The following is a 26,462-nucleotide window of genomic DNA, read 5'->3' on the forward strand; positions in this document are numbered from 1 at the left end:
AATACAACATGGTGTACATCTGACTGATTACGATGCAGTCAAATAACCACTCTATGCCCTGCTATTCTGATATGTATGCCTGCAGGATTAAGATTATTGATTTAAGCATATATAATCTGCTATTCCTTGTGGAATCAGAAAGACTAAAATAGATTAACAAAATGTATATGGTGATTTGGCTGAAAGGGATGGAAATTATAACCCAGCAAATCAGGAATCCTGATCTTAAATTTCTTTTCATAGAGAGCACAAAGTGCTTAATAAATCAGCATTTTCTGCGAGATCTTGCTACAGAACATCAGTCAAAGCCACATATAAACTAGTTTTTAGTTATACAGACATTGTACTGTAATTGCAACAAGAGCTTTTGACTCCTCCATCTATCAGATAAAAGGCCACATTTGCATTTCCCTGAAATCAGAAGTATCTTCACAATTATTCAAGACTGAAGAGGAGACAATCCATCATTCAATATCTACGAGTTCAACTTCAAAGAAAAGTTTTGCATTGGGTGGAATCCTGAAATAGAAGTTAAGGAATTTCTTATATAATATTGTTTTGCAAATGCATCCATACTTCCAGGTTGATGTCATGTTTTGTAAGTTACATGACCTTTCACAAGCTATTCTTGTTCAGCATATAGCTCAAATTGGAGCTTTGGCAACTGAGTAACGAATGCTCATAAATTCTGTGTTACACATAATCCAGCAGGTTGCTCAAAGTTTTTAAGTTTTCTTCCCCATTACAAATGGCAATGCCATCTATTCCTCTTCAGACACAAATAACCAGTTACGCAGAGATGGTTCTTGGGCTCTGATACAGAACTACTTACTGTTACCATTTTAGGCATGGTACTGTCATAGTCAGAAGAACAGCTAGACATTGCTGGAAGCAGATGCCCATTAGAGGATTTAGGCATGAAATTAGAAAATCTAAAATGTTCTAACCACCCACCAATGTCCACTTTTCCTTTTCTACCTCTTTGCTAATTCTTAGTTGCTTCAATTTATGGAGTCTCCTTTCTTCCCTCTCCCCAATTATACCATTACTGCAGCCAGTAAAAGATTACTTAGTCACCAAGATCAGGCAGCAAGAGAACATCTAATTAAATCAGTGAAAGACATGTTTTCTTCCCGCTTTCTGCTTTGCATCCAACATTAGATGAGTGGACCAAGATTACCACCTGAACTTTGCCTTATTCTATCCTACCTCCTTACCCACACCCACCACTGTTCCACAAATCTATAGAGAGGTCTTTCCACTGATGGATCTGTCAATAAAGACACTATTAGTATAATGGACAGCAATGGTGACTTCTGCAACATTGGAAAACTGCTGGGAAAAAATAGTGTGCTCTCTTAATCAGCACTGTATAGGAAAAATGATTTTTGCAATCTCTACATAGTGATAAATGTCACAAGGATATTTGGCATCAGGCTGCCCTTTCTTCCCATAAGCCCATTCTGGCTCAATTTCCAAATTAGCCTTTTCCCCTTTGCTCATTGTCAGTAAGGCTTCGTCCCACTAAAAAATTAGAAGAGAAACATGTTCTGGTTACAGTATTAATAAGGACATACAAGATATTTTCATCAGGCCTACAAAATTCATCTAAAGATTAGGGAGATTGACTCCTATAGAATATTTAACCTATATTACTTTCTTTTATTCAACCACTTCTTGTCAATGCAATAATTCATTTTTTATTATTCTATCTATATGATTTAAACAAGGAGATTAATTTAAGGAATTCCTTTATAACCCAGAGATTTCAGTATCACAGAAGATTGCAGTTTTCTCCCTTGGGAAAGATACAGAACTAGTAAACAATCTTCCTACAACCCAAAACTAGAACTAAGGAAAGTGTCAGAAGTGACAGCTACAAACATGTAATACATCATATACAGTATATGATACACGTATGATACACAGCCCTCCCCAAAAACCTCTGCAATTAATGACACTTGGACACTGGTCCAAGATTTTTATATTCAGGAAAAGTATGGGTAGACTGCCAAAGGTGTGCTCCCCTCATTCCTGGCAGGATAAAAGAATCTAAAGGGCTAACAGGATCCCATATACCAATGCTTCCTCTTGCTGAAAGAATTCAGACAGATGGCCTAACAGCTGCAGGGCCAGTTATTTTCTAATAATGAAAGGGTATGAGAACCTGATACACTCAGCACCCACATTAGCATACTTACACCTCGAATCACTTTTCCAACACCAACCTTGAAGCTCAATGGTTTAGATGCTTTTTTTTTCTTTGAACCTGAAAGAATAGTTTGCAACCAAATCTATCAGATTAACAACGGGAAACCCTTAACAAACTCAAATCTTAATATAGTATTTGCTTTCTCCTTTGTGTGTGAGTAGGAAATACAATGTAGGGAAGACCAGACTTGATTCACAAGAACTCCAATAAATCATCTTTCCAAGATAGAAAGAACCTCCATTCCGGCTTGAACAAATGCAAATTGTAGAGCATTTGCAATACAGTTTTACTGAACTCCAATTTATTTTTTGAGAGAGACTGTAGCTCCATCATCAAGGCTTCAATGAAAGCCACTTGAGCCTTTAAAAGCTTTGCTAGCTTTTTAAAAAAGAGCTATCTTTTCTAAATACTTACTTGTTTGAATATTACTGTCAAAGACTGTTCCATCTTGCAGCTTTCCTGTATACCAGCAGTGAACAACATCACCCTTTTTTGGAAAGTTAATTTTATCCCCCCTTTTCAGAATTGACTTGGTATATTTTGGGGAAGCCTGCATTGAAAATGGAAGGAAACAAAACAGTCAACCTCACTATTTCAAAGATACAAAAGTTGTTCAAGGTTTTGTATAGTCTATCTTTAGAATGGTATACATAGTCCACCTTCCTTTTCATACACTCTCAGTTGGAGAAGTATACATTTTACAAGGTTTTACGTGAGTTCTGTCCCTCCTTCTAGGGGAGGGGATCTTTCTCTATGTGAAACACATCTTTTTAGCAACTGGAAACCTGCTAATTAATAGCTCTGTTAAGATTAGAACCACAATTTAACTGAGAATTCTTTGCAAATGTCTTTATGCAGCTGGTCCCCAAAAATTATAAAACTCTGAACTGACAAATACATATCCAGAAATGTGTCCTATTTATTACAATGGAGATTTCTGAAAATATATATGGAGGATTGCAATATAAACCATTAAGCTCAAAGTCATATATATTTGATCATATATATTTTATTTTAAAAGGATTATGTGTTCAAGCCTGAGTTGACCATTTTGCCCTATACACATAAAATTTCAGAAATCAGAATAGAACTCTAAAAGATATAATGAGCAAAACAAAGTCACTACCCACTCAAATTCAGACACTTTTGATTATCACACTGTGAATGAATTTATATTTAAACAGCTATAAACCACCTACTTTGCACTACGGTTTCTATAATCATAGCAGTGTTTTCAATAGGTAACTAAACCTGTTTCTTACATATCTATGCTATGCTAGGCATATTGTTATTTTTTTATATCCCTCTCTCATTTGTACATGGTTTTTTTTTTACTCACCTACCAGAAATTGAAAAAATATGACTGAAGTATTTCCCAACTTACCTCATCAATAACTTCTTCAGATTTTGTCTTTTTGGGTTGGCCTTCATCAATCTTGACATTTTTCACCTGTTCTGCCACTTGCTCAGTACTCTCTGTGTCCTTAAAGCTCTGCAAAAGTACATTTTAGTGATCTAAGGATATTATAGAAGCATTATTATTATTATTAATAATAATATTATTATATTTTGAAAGTTCAAGCCATTTCACAAACGTTTTCTTGGTGCAATCTTAAAATCTTCCTCTAAAATGTCAGTATTCGTCTCCCATATAAAATGGATGAGTACTATCTAGTAAGTTCAAGTTAAAATGATGTTGTTGTTGTTTAGTCGTTAAGTCGTGTCCGACTCTTCGTGACCCTATGAACCATATTGCGCCAGGCCTTCCTGTCCTAAATGTCCTAAAATGATGACATTTAACTAAAATAACTTTCTAGAGAGAACATTCAAGTAACACATGAGTTTTGAAAGCTAGTTTGACCATTTTTATATACTCATCCTAGTCTGATTGGAAGCAGTATATCTAGGAATTTGGACAAGAACTTTCTCAGTATAGCAAGTCTGTGGTCCATTTTAACTAGAGATCCCCAGCACTTTCTGTAGAAAAAGTACCTGATCTATCCACTGAACTTACCATCTATTTTCAGTTTACAAATAAAGCATTGGTAAAATAAGGCAAATATAAGACTTGTGCATAAAATCTATATTAATAACTCATTTTAAATAAGATAGGAACCTACCTTTGTTTCAAAAAGCTGGTTGTATGCTGTTATTAACTGATCCTTACTAGCAGTTTTAGCCACATTTTTTATCTGACCAAGCAACTTGTGCTCTGCAAGAAACTAGAAATGAAACTTAAGGTTAGCTCAGCTTTATGTAATAAATGCCAAATTTGTCTATACTGCAAAGTGAACTGGAACGGCATATACACTTTACAGTGCGGAAATTTGAAGTATATCCGAAATTTCTACTAGCATCAAATAAATTTAATTATTGATCCTGAAATCCAAGAACCGGGATTCCTATACTAAGAACTCCTTTCAGGGTGGTCACAGCAAACTGCAAAACACAACCCAATTATAAGACCGAAAAAGAGCAAAAGACACAATGAAAAGAATATCATTCTCTTCTTCAGAATAAACATCTCTCTTCATTTTTCATATCTGCCAATTTTATTGAAGATAAACATACAATTCATTTGCAATATAAGTAGTTCATGAGATTGTAGATAAGCTTTAAATAAATTTAAAAACAAATCACAATTTGTTTTCAAAACAATAATCTCAGGAGCTGGTTCATTCATGTGGGAAATTCCATATACTGTAGGCAAGCCTATGATCTCACGCCCATATCTATTTCAGCTAAAATTAAAAATAGAACCAAAGAAGCTTTCAGTTATACAGTATCTTTCTCCTGTGCACTGTAAACTGAAACCTTCTTTGATTCTTAAAGAATTCATCTGAATCATTTCAATTTCAAAAATTAAGGTTTTTTATCCCCCAGCAATTCCTTTCAAATTATCACAGATAATATCAGATGAATGCATACAGAAAACTCTCCAGGGCTTACATCTTGTTTTTGCTGCATTATCTTTCAAAAGCATGTCTCTACAAATGTGTCTAGAACTGGAGGTTTCTGGACATTTTTCCTCATTCCAGAGAGGAGACTCATTTCTTAAACATAGTCCTGTAAACACCTTTTGTTTCCAAGTTCATAATGAGAACACTTTATGTTCTGAAAAGGCAGGCAATAAATATGCAAATAAATAAGCCCTAAACAAACTGAGAAATAGCTTCTCTGAACGGAGGGTGAATAAATGAAATAAATAGTCATAATTGACATCAAGAACTATTAAATAACTTTGAAAATTCATTCAAGTTGTATATGCTTTCCCTACCACCTAAAAAATTATAAACCTTCACATTTAGATATAGAGAGCTGTATAGAGAATGAGCTCTAAATTACTAGCCTGCAGGACCTTTACAAAAAACAACTAAGACCCTTAGATGCAATATCAAAGTAAAGCAGGTATTTATCAAGTAACCAGTAGGAAGGATATACCGCATCTACAATGGCCATATGCCAGAAAGTAACTGATCATCTGAAAAATAATTATTAAATAGGCTGCTTCAAATAGTAAACAGAGAGCTTGGTGAGTTTTCCAATGGGTTCCTAGGCCTTAGAGAACCCAAACTTTTAGAACGAAAAAAAAAATCATTAAATCATTTTCGCCATAATTGGACGGCCCTATTTGTATGTATTCATTCTCACTCATACTTAAGTACAGACATGTTCCACGAGAAGCTTTTTGGTAAGGGAGCACTGATTTCTATAACGGCGCAAACGAGTTTTCCGTCAGCCATTTATCCCGGCGCCTGCAAAGGTCTGGAAAGAGTATAACGTGGGAATGAGAAACGTCTTTCTACAACGGTGTCGCCTCCCTCCGAAGCACTCATTCTCCTGTCCAAGGAAAAGCGACAGACGAACCCCCGTAGACGTGGAAAGGCTGTTTTCCCGCTATCCCTACGGCCATTTCAGATAAGCCCAAGCTGGCATGGGGGACTGCCGCAGCCACGTGAGATGAAAAAGGGAAAAAAGAGAACTCGGCCCCGCCCGAAGGTTCTCGTCACGTCTGAAGAGATCTATACGGTTTGGTCCGACGGGCCGGACAGGGTTAAGAAATGGGGAGCCTTGACCAAGGGAAAATGGGGGACGAAACGAGGACAAAAAAGGCAGGGGAGGATGGGACCTCGCAACTTCGCACACATCTCCTGGCCAAATTAAAGCCCGGCGGCGACACGTGTCCATCCTACCCCGCATGAATGTGTGAATGGAGTCTGCCCACCCGTCAGATCGCGCCTCCGGCCCCCACCCTGTGTGCCGCTTGCTCCTGCAGAAAGTGGATAATCTCCCGTTTGGGCAGCGCGTCGCTCCGCAGCTCCTCCAGACTCCAAGGGCGCGCGCGGTCCGCCATGGAATCGCCTCACGCGGGCGCCCGCTCGGATCAGGTCCGGGAACTCTTCAGCACCTCAGCCGCCCCTCACACACCCACAACACTCCTTGGCGCGCCCCACGACCTCCGTCCCAATGCGGTTCCGTTCGTCCCTTCCTGTTGGGCATGCTGGGTAGCGTAGTCCTATCTGGGCAAGCCGAAGCTTGGCTGCTGCCACGTAATTGGGATGACGCAAAAACCAGGTCGACGGAGCAACTCCTGATGCATGCTGGGTATTGTAGTCTCCTCGAGAGTTGATTGCTCCCTCTAAAAATCCCACTTCTATCTTCTATCTCCGCAAGCTATGCTGGGAAGCGTAGTCCGCTCCTGCTTTGACTTCTGTCAAGCCTTGCCCGATTCAGAGTTAAGACGTTTAAGATAGAATAGATGTTAACAGCTGGATTGTGTATTTTCAGAAATGGAGATTTAAAACCAAATGCTCGTGTCTGATCTTCCTAGCTGTTCTTCAGGAGAGCCTTGGAGGCGACTCGTTTGCATGTCTGCAGGCGTTTCAATAATAAATGGTAGAAAAGTCGCTACCTCCCTTGTCAGAACCCCCTTCTGTGGTAGCGATGGAGAGGGAGACAAGGGAGCACGTGATCTTGGGCCCGGCCAATCAGGGGCCTTCTCGAAGGCGGCGGGGTTTTCGATGGCCGTCAAGATGGCGTCGCTACCGACTGAGGGCAGTTGCGTGAGCGCAGCGGGAAGGCGGCGGAGGCGCTGGTGAAATGAAAGGCAAAAGCCGGCAGGCCACGCTCTTCCAAGCATGGGGAGCGCAGCCTACTCCTGTGCCGGCGGTGGAAGAGGAGGAGGAGGAGGAGGAAGAAGAGGCGGCGCTGCTGGCGGCGGCCACGGAGGCCGAGGCAGCGGATTCGCCGTCCTGGCTCTCTCCGCCAGGCGGTTCCGGTGCCCGGGGATTTATTGGCGGCGCGCCAGGCGCTCTGTGGATATTCCCGTCTGGCGGGCGCGTCGAAGAGCGCGCCTACCAGGTTCGAGCGGCACGGGAGGCGCTCCTCGCCAACACGCTGCTCTGCCTGCCGACCGGGCTGGGCAAAACCCTGGTGGCCGCCGTGGTCATGTACAATTTCTACCGGTGGTTCCCCGGCGGCAAGATCCTCTTCCTGGCCCCGACCAAGCCGTTAGTGGCTCAGCAACGGGAGGCGTGCGCCCGCCTCCTAGGCATCCCCGCCGCGCACATGGCCGAGATGACGGGTGGGTGCTTGGTCACGCCCTGCACGTGCCCGCGAACGCGCTGTTTTGCGTGAGCCGCCTGCTCGCGGAGAGGAGCTCGTGTCTTTGCTCCCGTGAAAAGTTAAGCAGGATGTGGTCAGTGCTTGGGTGGGAAGCGATAGTGATCGGGGCTGTAGGCCAGGTTGTGAAGTTGAAAAGAAGTTCCAGAATAAGACAAGGGCACTCCTTGTTTCCGAATAAAAGGACCAGTAGTGGAGTTGGACTGAAAGGAATTTTTCCTTTTTACGTGCCCAGTTGCGGTTGGATTGATGTCATGATTTGTCAGAACCATTTCCAAGCAGCCCAATTTCTGTTGATGAGGCTGGCATTGCATATATACTATGGTTGGGCTGTTAATTTCATGATGTACTTTATTCAGCAACCTTGGTTTTTTTTAAAAAAAAGTTGTGTATATTTCTCAAATATACAGAATAAATTGAAGAACAATTGTGCTAACTTTTTGGAGCAGCAGGCAGATCCTTGTTAATTTATTTTTTAAATGTTAGGTACTTATTTGCAAAATCCATCCTTCTGTACAAAACTGATACCTGGAATTACAACCTGACTCTGTTGTTTTACTCAAGTGTTTTGGCAGGGGCAGTCCCAAACTGGATCCTTGAATCACAAAGAAGCAATTAGAAATTGCTCCATTACCCAGAGGATATGCCCAAATTACCTCCTTGGGGTAATTACCCCAGTTTAAGAACCACTGCTCTACATGCTTAAAGCGGGTAGAGGATTGGACCCTGACTACCTTGAATATTTTGTTTACAAGATAGAGTGTGTATATATGTATAAATATGTATGCTTCTAGTACCCAAACACAGCCAAGATGCCTTGCAATAAAGCAATCTTGCCCAGGCTTTGAATTGCAGTTTCTGTTTTGCAAGCTTGTGCAACCATTAGGTGATTTGTAGTCCAACACATTTGGTGGGCTTTAGTTTGGAAAAAAATAGTGCAATTAAATCTCAATTTGATCTGTGACAATATTCATGATCACTGACTGGTACTTCATGCAAAATGCAAGTAATTTCCCATTTTCAGTACTATCATTCTATTTAAAATGGGATAGAGCAAGTTTTCTTTTTTATTCTGAAATGCTGTAACTTAAAAATGTTTTTCTGGCTAGCAGTGTAGGAACCTATACGCTGATTTTTGAAGTATAAGAATGCATTTAATGTAAACTCTGCTAGAATATATATTTCATGAATTGCCGGTGAAATGGCTGTGCTATGTATGTTTAGACATTACTACAGATTTTGCTCACCTTTTTCAGGAGGTACCCAAATTTTTGATCGGAAAGAAATCTGGCGCACCAAAAGAGTCTTCTTTCTTACTCCTCAAATAATGGCAAATGATCTTTCTCGTGGAACATGTCCAGCAGCAGAAATTAAATGCCTGGTTATTGATGAAGCCCACAAAGCTCTTGGAAATCATGCATATTGTCAGGTATTGTAGATTGTACAAGCTGATACTCTGTCCTATATAGTTGAATAGATTATTTTTTAAAAAGCAATCTGTCGAGGAGCACACATTAGACTGGAGGAAACAGTGAGTGTGGCCAGAGCCAAAAATCAATGAAGGCATCCATTCTTTCCCTCTTCTGTTCTTTCTCTCCCAAGCAGCAGATTGGAGGGAAAGGACAGTTAGCTCTTTCTATAAATTTGAACTGATTTACTAAACAGGAATTTTGAAATTTCAAGAACTGTAGGCTGCCCACCACTGCTCTAAATGCTGGTTAAACAAGTCCCAGCTGTTGATGAGTACTTTAGAACCTCATTTGGCTATTTTGAACTGAATTAGAGTAGTATTTTTATATTGACTTTTCACTGTATGTACTGAAAAAGAAATAGGATTCCTTTGCAGCAAGAAACAGGATTTCTGGGATGAGAGTTGAAAAATTCCACTTTTCATCCAACAGGCATGACACCATTAAATATATGTAAAAAACAAAGAAATATGATAGATTTATTTTTGCCACTGTAACATTAAATCTCATAAGTAGAAAATCTTATAGCTTATATGAGTTATAAGTAGAAAATCTGAAATTGGTTCTGTCTGTCTGTCTGTCTGTCTGTCTATCTATCTATCTATCTATCTATCTATCTATCTATCTATCTATCTATCTTGTCCCCGCCCATCTCCCCCCAATGGGGGACTCTGGGCGGCTTAATTTTATCTGTAAATTAAAAGATTGCCAGCAAGCCACAAGAATGCACTACTTTTCTATTTCATTTTTTAACTTCTTTCCAAATTCTTTTTAATTGGTTTAGGATTAATCCACTTTTTCTACTTTTTTCTATATTTCTCTTCAGTATAACAGAACAGGCATCATATAAATAATATAATTTGGATAAGAATGTTAGCAAAGAAAATATAGACAAATTTCAAGAAAAAGCATTTGGCCATAGGCCAATGAAATGAAAAGATTCCTGGGAAAAAGAAGCCAACAGCTATTTTGACAGAAGACATGCTGTCTACCTCATCTTTTAAAATGAAATCATCCATAAAATGTGGAATGTTTGAGTTATAAACTCTCTGTGGTTCTTAGATCTCCAGGAAGAAACAGAATTTCTTTTTAAAGAAGACATTGTGCACATATTCCAGATATTTTAACTATGTCCATCTATTTACTACACTATATAGTATAGAAATTATACTATAGGTTTAAGACTCTAGAGAAGAGGTTTTCAAAGTGTGAGTCATAACCTCCCCAAGTAGCCATAACAAGCTTAGAGATTACCTAAAAAACCCCAAAACCCTAATCAGACTTGGATTATGGGAGTGTTGTCGAAAAATCACTCCAGGCTTTGCTTCCTGCCTTGCCAGTACATATTTTCTGTAGCATGCTGACGTTTTGTCTGTGCAAGCCTATAGTGGGCATTTGGTACCACAAAGTTTGGAAAACCTTGGGATATTATCATAATAAAAGTAAGTTATATGTTTGTTATTTGATGAACCCTAATCATAATGAAATAATTTATTTCTGTTGGTGGGATGACATTTATCATTCTTTGGGTGTGCAGTATCACAAACTTTGATAATCCTGCCTTACAGAGACATTGGTCCCCATGGATGTTTGATGGAATAAGTTTAAAAATTCTTAAGTATGTCCAGTAAACTAAAGCAAAGACATACTGTACAAAGAGATTTTTGAATATAGAGCAATTGCTCCTGTCAGGAGTCTGAGCAGGCTGATACGATCTGCCTACGTGCATAAAGTAAGAAAGGAATTTTGATCTCTGATAACTCTTAAGTACTTTCTGGGAAGTATTTACCAATTCACATACAGTATATGATAGTGAGCTCAATTGCCTTGAAGGAACTCTGCTCTTAATCCCATCACTGACACTTAAGAAAGAAGGCAGTTTTACTAAACCCAATGCAGATTCTGTCATAAAAAGAGCTCTTGGTGGGAAGAAATGCACAGTATAGCAATCCTGATCTGAATAGTGCTATTTGTTGTACCCTACATTGATCTGGGACAGTTGGTTTTGGAAATATTTGTTATTTGTTGCCTTATATTGTTCCACCAGCTGGACAGGATTAGAGACTATTTCCTACTTGACATCAACTTCCCGAGTTGACATTGGGCAAGCATAAGGAAATTTATTAGCTTGCCCTAGGGCGGGAGGAGAATCTCAGGTATGAGCCATCACAGCAAAGTGTGGAAATGAATTTTTTAACCTGTGAAAGCTGGCCACGCTGCAGTTTAGTTTCAACCATGCTGTCTCATGGTGCTGGGGAGTTTGCCTTTGGGTTTATCCAACCCTGTTCTAGGAGCAGAAGTTTGCAAATACAGGCTTACACCTCACCGAGATACAAATGTATTTTACTCAAGCTGGATTTTGGTTTATTTGTTAGATGCTATTATTTGGGAGTCAGAGTCTGCCTTGTTCATATTTTGGATTTTATTAGAATTATTTTGGATGTAATAGAACAAACTTAGTGGTGATTAAAGTTATTCTCCCTTCAGGTTGTGAAAGAATTATGCAAGTATACTAAAGAGTTTCGAGTCTTGGCTCTGAGTGCAACTCCTGGCAGTGATGCAAAGGTGAGTCAATTCCTTTTGTTCAGCGACCCAGATTTTCTTAGTAATCATATATTATCTGTCTTGGTTTTTAAAACAGTTGCTGTACTTGAATGCATGTCTCAGTTCTGTAAAGTTGTTTCCTTCTATTGTACAGTTTCTTTATTAGCTGAGGTTTAAACTGACAGAATGGAACTGGCAAAAACTGTAATAGATGCCATTAGTTAAATATTGGAAGCCACTGGGATCTTCTACAGGTTCACGTTGCGAATGTGACATCCACAGTGTTTATGTCTGGGGTAAAAATATTTTTTATATTTTGCCGGTTTTGAGGAAAAAGCTTTTAAAATCAACTTAAAAGCAATACACTCACAAGTTTATCCCAACATATTTTTAAAATTTAAAAATCATACATCCATAGCCAGCTTGATTTTGGAAATTTATGTCAAGTAATCCTGTCTGCTTCTTCATGCACGTGTTATAAACCCGACAGGCCTAAGTGAATTCTTCCCTCATTCTGTCTTGCCCTTCTATAAGATTTACAAAACAGACTGTGAAGATTAGGAAAGGATAATAAGTATCTAAAATAATTTAACTGTCTGAAACTCTATATGCAGATATGTCTGATTTTTACTATGCTAACATGAGCCTAAGCAAGATACAGAGGCATAACAACTTCTTTGCACTTCTTCACAGGCTGTGCAGCAAGTTATTACCAACCTGTTAATTTCACACATAGAACTTTGCTCTGAAGATTCTCCTGATATTCAGCCTTATTCTTATGAGCGACGGGTTGAAAAATGTGTTGTTCCACTTGGGAAAGAATTGGCTGAAATTCAGAATGCTTACATACGGGTGAGTTCTACTTTGTTTTAGAACTATGAAACTATAGAATTAACGTGTAAGAATTAAGGGAAATTTTATTCAACCCTTGAATTACTATTTTTTTTTCATTTTGCTAATGAAGTTCTGCTTATTGAGCCTGTTCAATGAAATATTGGATTTACTAGTGTGTTTCTGAACTTATTTTCCAAAAGTTTAAAACTTAAAAAATGAAATGTGTAATTAGATTGACAATAGAATGCTTAATAGTTGGTGAATTATACTGATTGTGTTTGCATTTTGCTGCAGTTTCTCTCATTAAAGTCACTCTAGCATGTCTGATCAAAGGTTGTGGTTTATTCCTGGAAGAATTCAGAGACTAGCTTTGGGCAGTTTTGTAATTAACTAGGTGCTAAATTTGGGGATTCTGTATTTTCATTTTCCAGTTGGCCCTGTGCAGATCACATTACAATGAACTGTAATTATGATTCTTTTATAAGTGTTTTCTAACTGATCTTATCATATGGCTTAAATAGTGTTGGAGGCACCTTTTCAAATAATTGGGTTCTTTGTATTTATGACTTTGTAGATTTATGTCAGAATACTGGTGTAAGCTTTCATGGACAGTATCTGATGGGCAGTGTTGGGCTTCAGGGTTTAATAACCATGGTCACTAAACCCTGGAGCCCAACATTGCCTTTATGTCAAAACTTTAAATTGGACCCGACAGCACATGGGAAGCAGTGCTGCCTAGAATCTAGAATGAACTGGGCAGCATAGTAATGTAAGTAATAAATAAAATAAGACTAATGTAATATGGCATTTAATTGGCAGCTCTATTCTGCATCAGCTGCAGCTGCCAGACCATCTAGAAAGGTAGTTCCATCTAGTTGCATTGCTTTATTCTAGTAATGAGGTTATTAGGGTATGGATGACTAAAATTACCCTGTCCCAGTGTAGATGAGACCATAATAGTTGCACCAGCCAAAACCTGATATAGACCATTCTTGACACAGAAACTGGCTGTGATTCTAGTGACAGATTGGAATAAAAAAGCAGCCACTATCACCACCCTGAGCTATGCATCTGTTTCTTCAGAGGAAGTTCTACATCATCCAGGAGAAGATTCCTGGGGTTGTCAACCATCTATGCAGAGTACCTCAGTTTTATTGGCATTCTGGTGCAGTTGTTAGTCTGTTTTCTAGCATAGTTACTGCCCCTAGGAAACAGTCAAGCTCCTGGGGGAAATAATAGAGCCTGGTAGGGAAGTCATCTCTTTAGTTGAGTTACCCAAAATTTGTTGATATACTTTCTACAGCAGAGAGAATAATTGAAATCTCAGAATACCTTTGTTCTCTTCAAATATAGATTAAAATATCTTAGTTCTCTTCATGTTCTGTGCAATGCCTTGTTTGTACTTTCCAGACAGGGAAGCAGTCACCTTTGTATGCAATTAAAATTTCCTTTTTATGTTTTATTTATCTTGGGAAGAGGAATAGTTCTTATGAAAGCATAATGCTATATTTCCATCATCAGAGAAGCTGTCTTTCATGATTTATGTAGACATTTCAGCACAACCTGATAGATGAAATCTCTGGGTTTTGGTTTTATATCTTATGAGGTCCAGGTATAATTGAAACACATATTTAAAATGTTAGGTAATATAGTTGATATTCATAGTTATATTCTGCTTTAAATATTAGTACAGGTAGTCCTCATTTAGTGATTGCAATTGGTTCTTACTTGATCATTAAGTGAAACGGTCACTAAGTGAACATGTGACTGAGAGAGAGAGAGAGAGAGCAAGCCGCTGCAAAGATCACTGGTTGCTGCTGTCTCATTCAGATAAAGTTCTCATACAGTGTCCTGTGCCTGACCCCCTTTTCACCGCTCTCACTAGGGAGCTGAGAGCAATGAAGTAGATAGGATATCAGTTGGAGCATAAGAGAAGGAATTTTCTAGGCAGATCAGATGGTGTATAGAGTGAGGCCTACCTGAAGGCTGCACTGGAGGCAATCAAGTACTTCTCTGCCTCTCTTTCATCTGCCAGCATTACTCTTTTGTCCTATGCTTAATTTCCTCCACTAAGAATCAGAGAGGGAGCCAGGTCAGGAAACAGACAACACAAGAAATATTGGAATTCTGCTGACATAGGCTATAACAATAGAAACTTGGAAGCCTGATAGTATTTCCCTTTCCCTCCCTCCCTCTTATGCCCAAGAGAGTCAACATGTCTTGAGTTTCTTCCTCACCCCTTCCTGTTTTCCTGGGCTTAGCTGATGTTTTATGTATGTATGTATGTATTTATTTAATCAATTTTCATAATCACTGCTGTATATTTTCTTCAAGGCTATCTCTATGGTCCTCTAGAGTTTTTTCCTGAATTTCATTTTCTTTCTTCTCTTGTTTTCTGGGGTACTTAAGAATACTCTTAGTTCTCAACATTTTGTTAATATTGTTCCTGAATGCTAGAGACAACCTGACTCCAACACATTATTATCCAGTCAGTTGACAATAGGGCAGGGTAAATCCTTCAAAAGTGGTGCTTAGGAATACAATAGACAGAGTATAGAACATCTTTTGAATAATTAAATCAGAGTCATTAAACCATTTGCATGTCTCTGCATATTTGTACATTCACAGCCACTTGTTTCACATTTCCCCCCTTAACTGGATAAGCAAATTTAAGTTAATTTTGGAAACTACTGGGATTAAACTTTCCCTAAAATAGCTTAATAAACTAGTAGCTGTCATCACTACTGAACTGATATATGTATGTATGTATGTATGTATGTATGTAGTATGACTTAAATATCCTGGGGAAAGAAATTCAGCTAAAATACTGAAAATCTTTTTTATTCATTCATAAGCTTTATTCACACAAAACTTTAATTTTAAATTTGCCTTGCTTGGGCAGAAATGCTTATTCTGCCTGTGGGAGACTCCAAGGAAGAATCCTTTGACAAAATGGAAGAGGTAACTATAGGTAGTCCTTGCCTAACAACCACAATTGGGACCGGAATCTCGGTCATTGAGCAAAGCAGTAGTTAAGTGAGACGCCCACATGACTGCTTCATTCAATGACTGCAATCCAGGCACTCCTGAAGATTTGAGCTCTGTTCTTACCCACCGCTGAGTGGGGAAGGGAAATCCCTTGGCGGTGGGTAGGAACGGAGCTCAAGTCCTGAAGATTTGAGCTCTGTTCCTACCCACCACTGAGTGGGGCGGAGAAACCCCTTGGTGGTGGGAAGAGACAGAGCTCACATCCTGAAGAGTGGGGAGGGGAAACTCCTTGGTGATGGCAAGGAACAGAGCTCAGATCCTGAAGATCTAAAGATTTGAGCTCCGTTCCTACCCACCACCGAGTGGGGACAGAAAACCCCTTAGTGGTGGGTAGGAATGGAGCTCAACTCCTGAAGATGCGAGCCGGTTGCCAAGCATCCAAAGTGTGGCCATGTGACTGCAAGGGGGCGGTGCGACATTTTAAGACAGGAAATACTTTACAGGCTGTAAAGCATCCTTTCCAAGGCAGTTGTAACTTCAAACCATTGTTAAACGAGCGGTCATTAAACAAGGACTACCTGTATTGCTGTTTGGTTACAATGACCACCAGGAGACACCACATGATAGGTTTTGTCCTTATTGGACAAAACCGGTCACATAGTGTCTCCTGATGGTCACTAACTGAAAAATACCACACAGGATATCCTCTCTGTAAAAATAGAAAATTCTCCCTGCCCTATTCAAGGGAGTGAAAAACATTTAAAAACCCCATATGTTGGAGCATGACATAATACAATGTTTGTATCTCTCTGCTCTGAGAGCTTAAGGGAAGGTGGACCATATACAGTGGTACCTCTAGTTACGAACTTAATCCGTTCCGTGACTCTGGTTGCAACTCGAGTTGGTCTCAAGTCGAGGTAAAGTTTCCCATAAGGTTCAATGTAAATACGGTTAATCCGTCCTGCCCTCCGAATTTGGTCGTACCACGAGGCAAATTTCCCCATAAGGTTCAATGTAAATACGGCTAATCCGCCCTCCGAATTTGGTCGCACCCGGAGGTAAATTTCCCCCATAAGGTTCAATGTAAATATGGCTAAACAGTTCTGAAACATATGCATTTTATTTTTAAACCTCAAAAACCTTCCAAAGGCCACAAAAACCTTCCAAAGGCCACAAAACACACCACAAGCCTCACCGAACGTCTCCTTGCTACCGCGATCTCGCCCACAGGAAGCCGCGACCACGTGGCAGCAGGGAAAATGGCCGCGGATCCGGTTCATAAGTAGAGGCGGAGTTCGCAAGTAGAGGTAAATTTTTGGGGCCAGAGCTGGTCGTATCTTGAAAAATTCGTAAGGAGGGGCGTTCGTAACTAGAGGTACCACTGTATACCATTCTGATACCTTATTGCTGTTCTGTTAATTTCCTGTTCAATTCCATATGTGGTCCCCCTTCCATTTCCTTGATTGGGAGCGTATGTAGCAGAACTTAGCTAAGCCCTTAACTAATACTTCTCCCTCTCCCAGAAAAGAAACTGAATCCAATTATTGTCTAGAAGTCCTAAGGCATTTAAATTCATGAATTTATCCTAGTTGCTAGAATGTATTGGGTAGATTTTCTTACGTGCTAGAGAAGATTTTAAGAAAGCAGTATCTGAATCAAGTGGAACATTTTTTTTTACGGGCAAAACAACTAATGGATTTCATGGTACATAACCTATTAACATCTAACTGCAGATTGAATGCAGTCCTTAACACACCCACTTACCCCCAATTGTGCCATCAAAATTCAGTGGCAAAATTCCTGAATTATGGTGGTGCAGTTTCAGGCAGCAAGTGGTGATAAAGTTGAGAATGCTAATGATTTGTCTCCCAGAGGGTTAACACTTCCACAAAAGTATTACTCTCTCACACCTGCACACCACCACCACCACTACCACATTGAAAAAAATTGGTCACTTGTTCTGGTAACGTCACTGGATGGCCTTCTAGGGCGGCATTCTGGGGCCCTGCAGAAATTCAGGAGGCTGAGTTGTGTCCCTGATCTCACCCATCTACTGAACTATAAGAGACTGGATAACTACTTGTTTAGAAGCCTTGAGTGTCTTCTTAGTTCCACTTGCTGTGAAATAGCTCATACCAGGAATTGTCTCTCTGTGCTGTGCAGAGCCGCTTATGACATGGATAAATTTCATTTGTGACTTCTGTTTTATGTGCAGGTCTTGGAAATTTTTACCAGTCGGCTAACTAGACTCCGGATCTTATCACAGCGTGAAATATCTGCTCTTACAAAGTATCAGATAATTCTAGCACGAGATCAGTTTAGGAAAAATCCTGCTTCACATTTTGCGGTACATATTCTCAACAATCTAAGTATCTGATTTGTTTTTCCTTCTGTATAATCATATTTGTAATTGTTCACATTCAAATGCATGTCTGGGATGTGATGGACTGGCCCCTCTGTTTCCCATGGGGTGGGGGGTGTCTCTCAGCCCTTTCCTTATAGTTGCTACTGTACCCTCCCATACTCTTGGCAGAGCCTGTTCAGTAAATGCCACCAGCTGGCACTTTTTCACAGTGGCACTCAGGAATAGGTAAAGTAGTGATCTCTTTCCCTGCTTTCCTTCCTTTTGTAGTTAGCCAAGTGGGGAGAAACATGTGCTTAGATTAAAATCCTTTCAGAATTAAAATAACTGATTCAGTAAGAATCCAAGTATTTATTATGAGTACTAAAATTAAAGTACTAAAGTGGAGTTGAAAAAACAAAAGGAAAAGTGGGGGGGGATCTAAAATGATCATCCTGGCTTTGTTCCTTAAGCCAAGAGCATCCATGTGCATGCACAGAGCTAAGACAGAATAACAAAAGCAGCATATCAAATCATTTTCCATAAAATTAAAACCAAAACTCTAATCCCCCATCCAGCTCCAATGTCCTTTAAATTGATGTATTTTTTTTTGGATCTCCAACCCAACCTTTGGGTTACAGAATTCCTTATCTGGCTCTGAAATGGCCAAGGAAAAGATGCACCCATACGTCTAAGAAAAAGGCAAAGTAAAGCTGCCTCCTCCTCTTTTAAAAGCCCATCTGAGATGGAATCTGTATAAATTTTTGTGGGCTTTGGACGTCTTTGCCCATTTACCCGAATAAATTCAGATTCTTGCAGTGTCTGAATCTCAAAATGGGATTTCTCTCACTACAGTTCTCTAGGTTTCAGCCTTCAAAACATTTTCTCAGTAAGCTTGTAATGGAATAAAATGTACTTAGACAGTTACTCTGGGTGGAAGTCTATTTTTTATTTTTATTTTTTATTTATTTATATTTCAAATTTAGATACCGCCCATCTCACGAAGAAATAACTCTGGGCAGCTTACAATAAAACAACAAATAAATATTAATTAAAATACAATAAAACCAGTATAAAAATACAGTAAAAATACAATAAAACTAAACACATACACAAATACTAATATCTTCCAAGATGCTGGTGATCAGTAAGATGTTAACATAAGGTAGCATCTTCAAGGTGCTAGCCACCCCCAGGGTTGGTTGCCCCTTTTTTTGCCCCATGCCAGTTGGCAGAGCCAGGTCTTGACTGCTTTCTGGAAGGACAAGAGATTTGGGGCCTGCCTCACCTCTGAGGGGAGGGTATTCCATAGGGTGGGGGCCACAGTAGAGAAGTCTCGACATTCTTTCGTCGACGGGGTCCACAGCATACCCTCTCTGCTTGACTGCATGGGACAGGTCGATATAATGGGGGTGAGACAGTCCCTCAGGTAATCTGGCCCCGTGCCATGTAGGGCTTTAAAGGTGATAACCAACACCTTGAATTGGACCCGGAAGCAAACTGGGATCCAGTGCAGCTCACATAACAAAGGTGTAATATTGTGATTGAATGGTATCGCTCAGGGAGATAAGCATTTCCTTAGGGTGGTGCCAGTCTCATCCTCTTCACCTTCCCATGCTCATTCCGGGGGCTAAGGAAATGCTTATCTCCCCGAGTGCGGCCTTCACCATACCATTCCATCACAAATATGTGCCATCTTTGGGGCACCTAAAGTTGCCCCTGCGGCTGCATTTTGAACCAGCTGAAGCTTTCAGATACTTTTCAAGGGTAGCCCCATGTAAAGCACATTGCAATAGTCTATGTGGGAGATGACTGGGGCGTGAGTGACTGACTGGAGGGACTCCCAATCCAGGAAAGGGCATAACTGGTGCACAACACATAGTTGAGTGAAGGCCCTCCTGGCCACGACTGCCACCTGCTCTTTGAGCAGGAGTCGTGTGTCCAGGAGGACCCCCAGATTACACACCAGGTCTGTCTGGAGTTGTGCAACCCCATCCAGAACCAAAGATGGTAAACTTCTGGATACAGAGGAGCCCCCAACCCACAACCACTCCATCTTACCAGGGTTCAGCTGAAGCCTGTTGTTCCCCATCCAGACCCCCACAGCCTCCAGGCACCACAAAAGTGTAGTCACAGCATCACTCAGATCACCTGGGATGGAGATGTATAACTGGGTATCATCTGCGTATTGATGATACCTCATTCCATGGTGGCGGATGATCTCACCCAGTGGTTTCATGTAGATGTTAAAAAGGAGTGAGGAAAGTACCGAACCCTGCAGCACCCCACAAAGGAGGGGCCATGGGCTGGACCTGTCGCTCCCTATCAACACTGATTGGAACCAGCCTTGGAGGAAGGAGGTAAACCAGCACAAAACTGTGCCACCCACCCCCCACTCCACAAACCGACCCAAAAGGATAGCATGTTCGATGGTATCAAAAGCCGCTGACAGGTCAGGAAGAGCAAGGATGGTTGCACTATCCCCATCCCACTCCCTCCAGAGATCATCCAAAAGTGCAACTAATGCTGTTTCAGTCCCAAATCCAGGCCTGAAACCTGACTGAAAAGGGTCCAGATAATCTGTTTCATCCAGGATCCTCTGGAGCTGCAACGCCACCACCTTCTCAACCACCTTCCCTAGAAAGGGATGATGGAAGACCGGACATAAATTGTCCAGTACAATGGGATCCAGTGATGGTTTCTTGAGGAGGGGGTGCACTATTTTACTTTATTATTTACTTAAACTGTAGGTAGAATTACAGTAAAATTCCTGTTACATATAAATCTGTATAACTATAATTTCTGTTGAAATTAGAAATGATTTTTCCCCAGGGAATCCAACAAGGTGTAATAGAAGGAGATTTTGCTCTTTGTATTAGTTTGTATCATGGTTACGAACTATTACTACAAATGGGAATGAGATCATTGCATATCTTCTTACGTGGAATTATGGATGGATCAAAAGGTAAGGAATGCCTCCTTAAAAACTGGTTTTCCTCCATTCCAACTCTACCATGGGCATTTAGATGTATTGGGGAGACCTTGGTGCTCTCTGAGGTGCTCAATTGTTTGTTTATTGCAGACATTTCATTACCCAACTAGGTAACGTCATCAGTGCTTGTGAGTGTGGGGTTTGCTCCCTGTTTATATACAGTAGCTTGCCTGTCAATGTTGGTGGGGGTGTGGTTTTCTCCTTGGTGGTTCCTTGATTAGAATATTGTTTTCTTGCTTGATTGTTTGTCTGGTATTAATCCCTGCTTATCTGGGTGTTATTGCTGGAGAGGATGTGTTTTGGTCTTTTGTTTCCTTAGCTTTCTTATTGTCTCTCTTGAACAGTGTGTAAATGTGGTTTATCTCTATGTCTCTGTTGATGGCTGATGTATCTGAGTGCCAAGCTTCCATGAACTCCCTAGTGTTTTTGATAATGAAACATCTGCAATCCAGCAACCAAACTCAGAGGGGACTCCACCAAGGACTCCATAGTTCAACTCTGAGCTACAGAGACTCTCTTCTATTTAGATGTATTTTATATATCAATTAAAATATTTGTAAAGGAATATTAGAAATTTAGCAGTATTTAGAAGTTTGGTAGATATGGGAATAGAACATGTTTTTCACATTTGCTAATTCATAAATTAACTTGAAATCTATTTATATATTGAAATGCTTTTAAAGTTGTCAAAAAGGTTTTCCCATTTATACGTGTATCTTTTTAAAGTTGACTGAATTAAGGCCGTTTAGTTTGGGAAATAGTGTAAGCACCACAAAAACCAATTTTTTAAGAAAAAAATTGGCATGTAGTAATGTAGAAAATCCAGATACTGACAGTGATTTCAACATAACCAATCAGTTCTTACCAGAGGAAAAAAACATAATTCATCCATTCTGGTAGAGGCATCATTGACTATCTTTGGGTATAAAGAGCTGAGACAAAAGAGAAAATACTGCTTTAGTTGGGAGGAATAACTGACTTGTACATACCCACAAATTAATATAAGACTGATGTTCTTGAGGAAATTGGAATTCAGTAAATAAAATTAATATTATTTGGTCTTTCCAACGTACAATTTAATGTAAGGCTGAATAAGATAGAACTAGTGTATTTTTGTCTATGTCTTACGCTTGCTTTTCCTATATTGGTCCATTTCAGAGATTTTATTTCTGACATCAGAGCAGTAGATAAAATTGCCACCTAGGTCTGATGAAAATGAGACTGTATTGTCTTCAGTAATGATAGCAGAAGAGTCAAGGATGGGGGCACATTATGAATATGAGAAATGTGTCTAGCCAAAGCAAAGCCACTATTCTGTTTAATTTGGTTCTCTCAGTTCACCCAAGATTGATTTTCACATATATGTATATGTATATATATTATATACAGTATATGTATATATATGTTTATATGTGTGTATATATATATATATGTATATACATATATGTGTGTGTGTATACACATATTCCTGATCTTTAATACCTCATAAGCTCAAAGCTATCTTGTATGTATTTGAAGTACATTTTTAAGTAGCGTTAGTCATGATAGCCTTGAAAAGAGACAGAGAGAGCCATTTTCAAATATTTGATTAGTTGTTGCAAAACTAATAAAGCAATTCTTCAAAAAAAGAGACTCTGACAATATTAGAAAGAACTTCATAATGATGCCAGCTATTTCATAGGAGAATAACTACTGGTAGTGGGTTGGGATGAGCTGTCCTTCATTACAGAATTTCAGGCAGAAATAGGATGGAAACCTGCCAGAGAAACTGTAGTAATAGAATTGCTGTATCATTGGCAGTTTGACTTAAAAGATCTGTAATGTCCCTTCCAAGTGTATGTATTAAGTTGGAATAATACATTATTCCCTATCTGTGTCTAAGAGACACTATTGTGGTCATTAACCAGCGTACTTATCTGTGATTTTTTATTAATTTTCACTGCAGACTGCAAAACAAATTCTAATGTCTAGCTTGATGTGCAGTTTATGTAAGCCAGAGATCTAAGTTTAACATTTTTAAATTCACTTACCTTTCCTTCTAAGGTATGACTCGAGCCAAAAATGAACTTGGGCGTACTGAGGAATTCATGGTACTGTACAACCAGCTTGAAAACATGTTTTCTGACCCAACTGTGACTTCATCAAATGGCAACATCTCTGAACTAGGTTGGCAATTTATCTACTCAAAATACAGCAGTGCTGTCTGTTCAGTATGGCAAGTGACTCTACTAAGGAATGAAGGATATCTTTAAATACCCATGAATATTCCAGGTGAAGGCTGTCTTTATATAGCATGAATATTGTTGCTTAATGGCATAGTTAATTGTTTTCAGATATTAAGAGGTATCCCTATTTTGGTTTAAATTTGAAATCTTATTTATTTTGACAAATGTGTCCTCCCATGTGTGTGTCTGTGTGTTCATTCAGACCTTTTTGAAGTGCCTTCAGGTCAGTATTGACTTCTGGCAACTGCCTCAACAAGTCTACACAGTCTTTTTGGCACCATTTTTGGAAGTGGTTTGCTACTGTGTTCTTCCTAGGGCAGAGAGAGTGTGACTGGCCCAAAGTTATCTAGCTGGCTTCATGCCTAAAGCAGGGTTAGAACTCATGGCCTTCCAGTTTTTAGCCTGATGCCTAAACCACTATACCAAACTGGGTCTTTTTCTGAAGTTTATGTTTGAACAAATGTATAAAGTTGTACTATATATCTTATGGGTTTTTCCCTTAATGATATGATTAAGAAGACAATTAATTTTATTATAATATGAATGGTAACATTTCACAGAGAATGTTTTTAAAAAGTTAAGGCTGTCTACAGATTTTTATGTCTAAAATTAAAAATTTTGGGCTTACAGGAGCTGAAAACATAAAGACTTTCATTTATAGCCATCCAAAGTTAAAGAAGTTAGAAGATGTTGTTGTAGAACATTTCAGATCCTGGAGAGAACATGAAGGTAGATATACAATGTAATTCAACTGCTAAGAAAAAAATTGCAATAATCAAATAGTATTGTTGAACACTCTGATTGAATTTAACAAGGGCAATCTCCTGTTGGATTTATATTCTATACCCTAATGTTTTCTGCTTTGAATCTTATGAAGTATGAATTACTTGCTGTTTAATATTTTGCCGTTCATTTTATACTGTCCTTATCTAAAAGACTCTGGCTAAATATTTGGCTTACCAGAATATGCAACTTTCAGTTTGGCACAATTTATCCTTTAAAAATCAATGTTCTTTGTTTGTATACTTATTTAACTAGTTCCATTTTATCAGCATGACGCTTAGTCTTGATTAGGCATGCTATCCAGTTAAATTGATTAACTGGAGATCATGCACGTGGCAAATGGTACCAAATTTCTCCATCTGTGTTCACTGAGTTGTAGTTTATTGGTTTGCTTTCTATATTAAATAGATCAGACTACATCTGAAGTCAAACCAGCAGATACCAGAGTGATGATCTTCTCCTCCTTCCGTGACAGTGTTCAGGAAATTGCAGAGATGCTTAGCTATCACTACCCAGTTGTGAGAGTCATGACTTTTGTAGGCCATTCTACAGGCAAAAGCACAAAGGGTTTTACACAGAAGGAACAGCTTGAGGTAATGAAGTGATGAGGGGCGGGGATATAAATTGTCCTGCATAGTATAACAAATGTCATCCTTAATGTATTTGTAAATTAACATCCCAAACAGATTTCTGGTGCCAAGAAAATGGTTTTGTAATGCAGCAATACCCATAGAAAGATTCTTAAAATATGCTGCACAGTGTAAAATCTAATTTCACCAGGGTTCCAGTGCTGTGGTCACGTGATATAAGTTAAATTCACTTCAAATGAATAAAACTAACAAACACGTAACTGTCCTGCTCACAGTTATAAGCACGTGATTACTATTTGGCTGCAGATCTGTCAGTGTTTTTCAGATGTGTGATATTGTTGTATTTTTCAAATAATAAAATGTTCTCCCTATTAGTTATTTTTAGTACAAAAAGTAGTTATTCTTCCTATAGAAATAAAATTGTAATGAGAAGCAGAATTTCATAGCTTTGTTTGCACAAATCAGCTGCTCCCTTGAGAAATTGGCTTGCTCCCAAGTGCCAGAGATGCAGAAACCAGGGAGTGGTTTTCAAAGTTCTTCCATCACCACATGACAGGTCCAGCCAACCCCCTTCCCTCCCTCTGAACGGAACACAGGTTTAAAAATACATAGTGCCCCAATCATGTTTGACCCCCTAGAGAATCAGGACAGCCTTATCCACTCTCACCATTTTCTGCCTATTTTCTATCCCTCTTCTCAAGATGGCTACAGAGAGGAAGTAAAAAGAAGACAATGCGTAGTGAAGGTCATTTTATGGGGCTCTTCTATGAGTTTGTCCTTGATTAAGCAGCAGGGAAAGTGCTTATTGCTTTATGAAGCTTCTCAACTGTGTAGATATGGTTCACCAAGTTACTTAGTTAAGGTTATTTTGGGACTGCTTGGGATGAAATTAGTCCCATCTATCCCTCTCTCCAACTGGGTTAGAGTGTTCGCATGACATGCTACCACTATAACTACTTTGGCCTGGATGGAGTTGCATGGATAGGGTTAGAGAAGTAAATGTGTACATTATTTCTGTTCTTCCTTCCTTTGGATCTTTGTGATTGTGCTTACTATCAATTACTTACTAAAAGCCACTTTCGTCTAGTGGTTAAGGCACCAGGCTGGAATCCAGGAGACTGTGAGTTCTAGTCCTGCCTTAGCCACGAAAGCTGGCTGGGTGACTCTGGGCCAGTCACTCTCTCTCAGCCCAACTCAACTCACAGGGTTGTTATGGGAAAAATAGAAGGAGGAAGGGTATTAGGTATGTTTGCTGCCTTGAGTTATTTATAAAAATGAGAAAGGCGGAATAAAAAAAATCTAAAAAAAATGTGTAAAAAACAAAATGTTTTGTAATAGAGCAGTATAGTAATTGATAAAGGTCCTAAAATTTACTGAACAGTTGAACAATTTAAACTGACCCTATCTGTTTAAATAGGGTTATTATCTAAAAAACTCAATTGTTCCATGGTAACTACAGCACCTGTTTCAGTACCCCCCCCAAGTATTCTTGAGAAGTGCACCAGTCCTCATTTCCCTTCATCTCATGCATATTCCCAGTTCTGTGACGCCTGCTGCTCTCACAATATTTCCTTACAACATGGATTTGTTTTCTTAAGAACTGCAAGAATCAAGCTAAAACTTGAATTGTTAATGTTTTAATTTTCCTTTAGGTAGTGAAGCGTTTCCGGGAGGGCGGCTACAACACCTTGGTCTCCACGTGCGTAGGAGAAGAAGGCTTGGATATTGGAGAAGTGGACCTCATCATTTGCTTTGATGCTCAAAAAAGTCCGATTCGTCTCGTGCAACGAATGGGCCGAACTGGACGCAAACGGCAAGGGCGCATTGTTGTCATCCTTTCTGAAGGAAGGGAAGAGCGAGTA

The 26,462-nt window shown here is 39.4% G+C and overlaps 2 protein-coding genes across 3 annotated transcripts in view; one reads left to right on the plus strand and one right to left on the minus strand.

Annotated features, from left to right (window-relative positions):
* Positions 1 to 309: 309 nt before the first annotated feature.
* On the minus strand, positions 310 to 6,763 carry FKBP3 (FKBP prolyl isomerase 3). Its single transcript, XM_007434140.4, has 7 exons — positions 6,465 to 6,763; positions 4,333 to 4,434; positions 3,597 to 3,704; positions 2,627 to 2,762; positions 2,202 to 2,269; positions 1,427 to 1,524; positions 310 to 519 (listed from the first exon to the last, which is right to left on the minus strand). The coding sequence occupies exons 1-7, from the start codon at positions 6,564 to 6,566 to the stop codon at positions 465 to 467; spliced, it is 669 nt and encodes a 222-aa protein (XP_007434202.1). The 5' UTR covers positions 6,567 to 6,763; the 3' UTR covers positions 310 to 464.
* Positions 6,764 to 6,868: 105 nt separating this feature from the next.
* The window catches only part of FANCM (FA complementation group M), a 52,582-nt gene continuing 32,988 nt past the window's right edge, over positions 6,869 to 26,462 (plus strand). The window contains exons 1-10 of one of the 2 annotated variants that reach the window (XM_088149608.1): positions 6,869 to 7,796; positions 9,091 to 9,263; positions 11,791 to 11,868; positions 12,541 to 12,699; positions 17,885 to 18,016; positions 20,843 to 20,975; positions 23,046 to 23,168; positions 23,858 to 23,956; positions 24,419 to 24,603; positions 26,253 to 26,459. In XM_088149608.1, coding sequence (XP_088005734.1) covers positions 7,313 to 7,796; positions 9,091 to 9,263; positions 11,791 to 11,868; positions 12,541 to 12,699; positions 17,885 to 18,016; positions 20,843 to 20,975; positions 23,046 to 23,168; positions 23,858 to 23,956; positions 24,419 to 24,603; positions 26,253 to 26,459 — 1,773 coding nt within the window. In that variant the 5' untranslated portion in view covers positions 6,869 to 7,312. The remainder of the gene's footprint in view (positions 7,797 to 9,090; positions 9,264 to 11,790; positions 11,869 to 12,540; positions 12,700 to 17,884; positions 18,017 to 20,842; positions 20,976 to 23,045; positions 23,169 to 23,857; positions 23,957 to 24,418; positions 24,604 to 26,252; positions 26,460 to 26,462) is intronic. The other variant, XM_088149607.1, reaches the window with a different exon arrangement.

This window comes from Python bivittatus, unplaced genomic scaffold (genome assembly GCF_059951505.1).
Source record: "Python bivittatus isolate LINGU-HERP-01145 unplaced genomic scaffold, Pbiv_v1 ctg000580_np1212, whole genome shotgun sequence".
NCBI lineage: Eukaryota > Metazoa > Chordata > Lepidosauria > Squamata > Pythonidae > Python > Python bivittatus.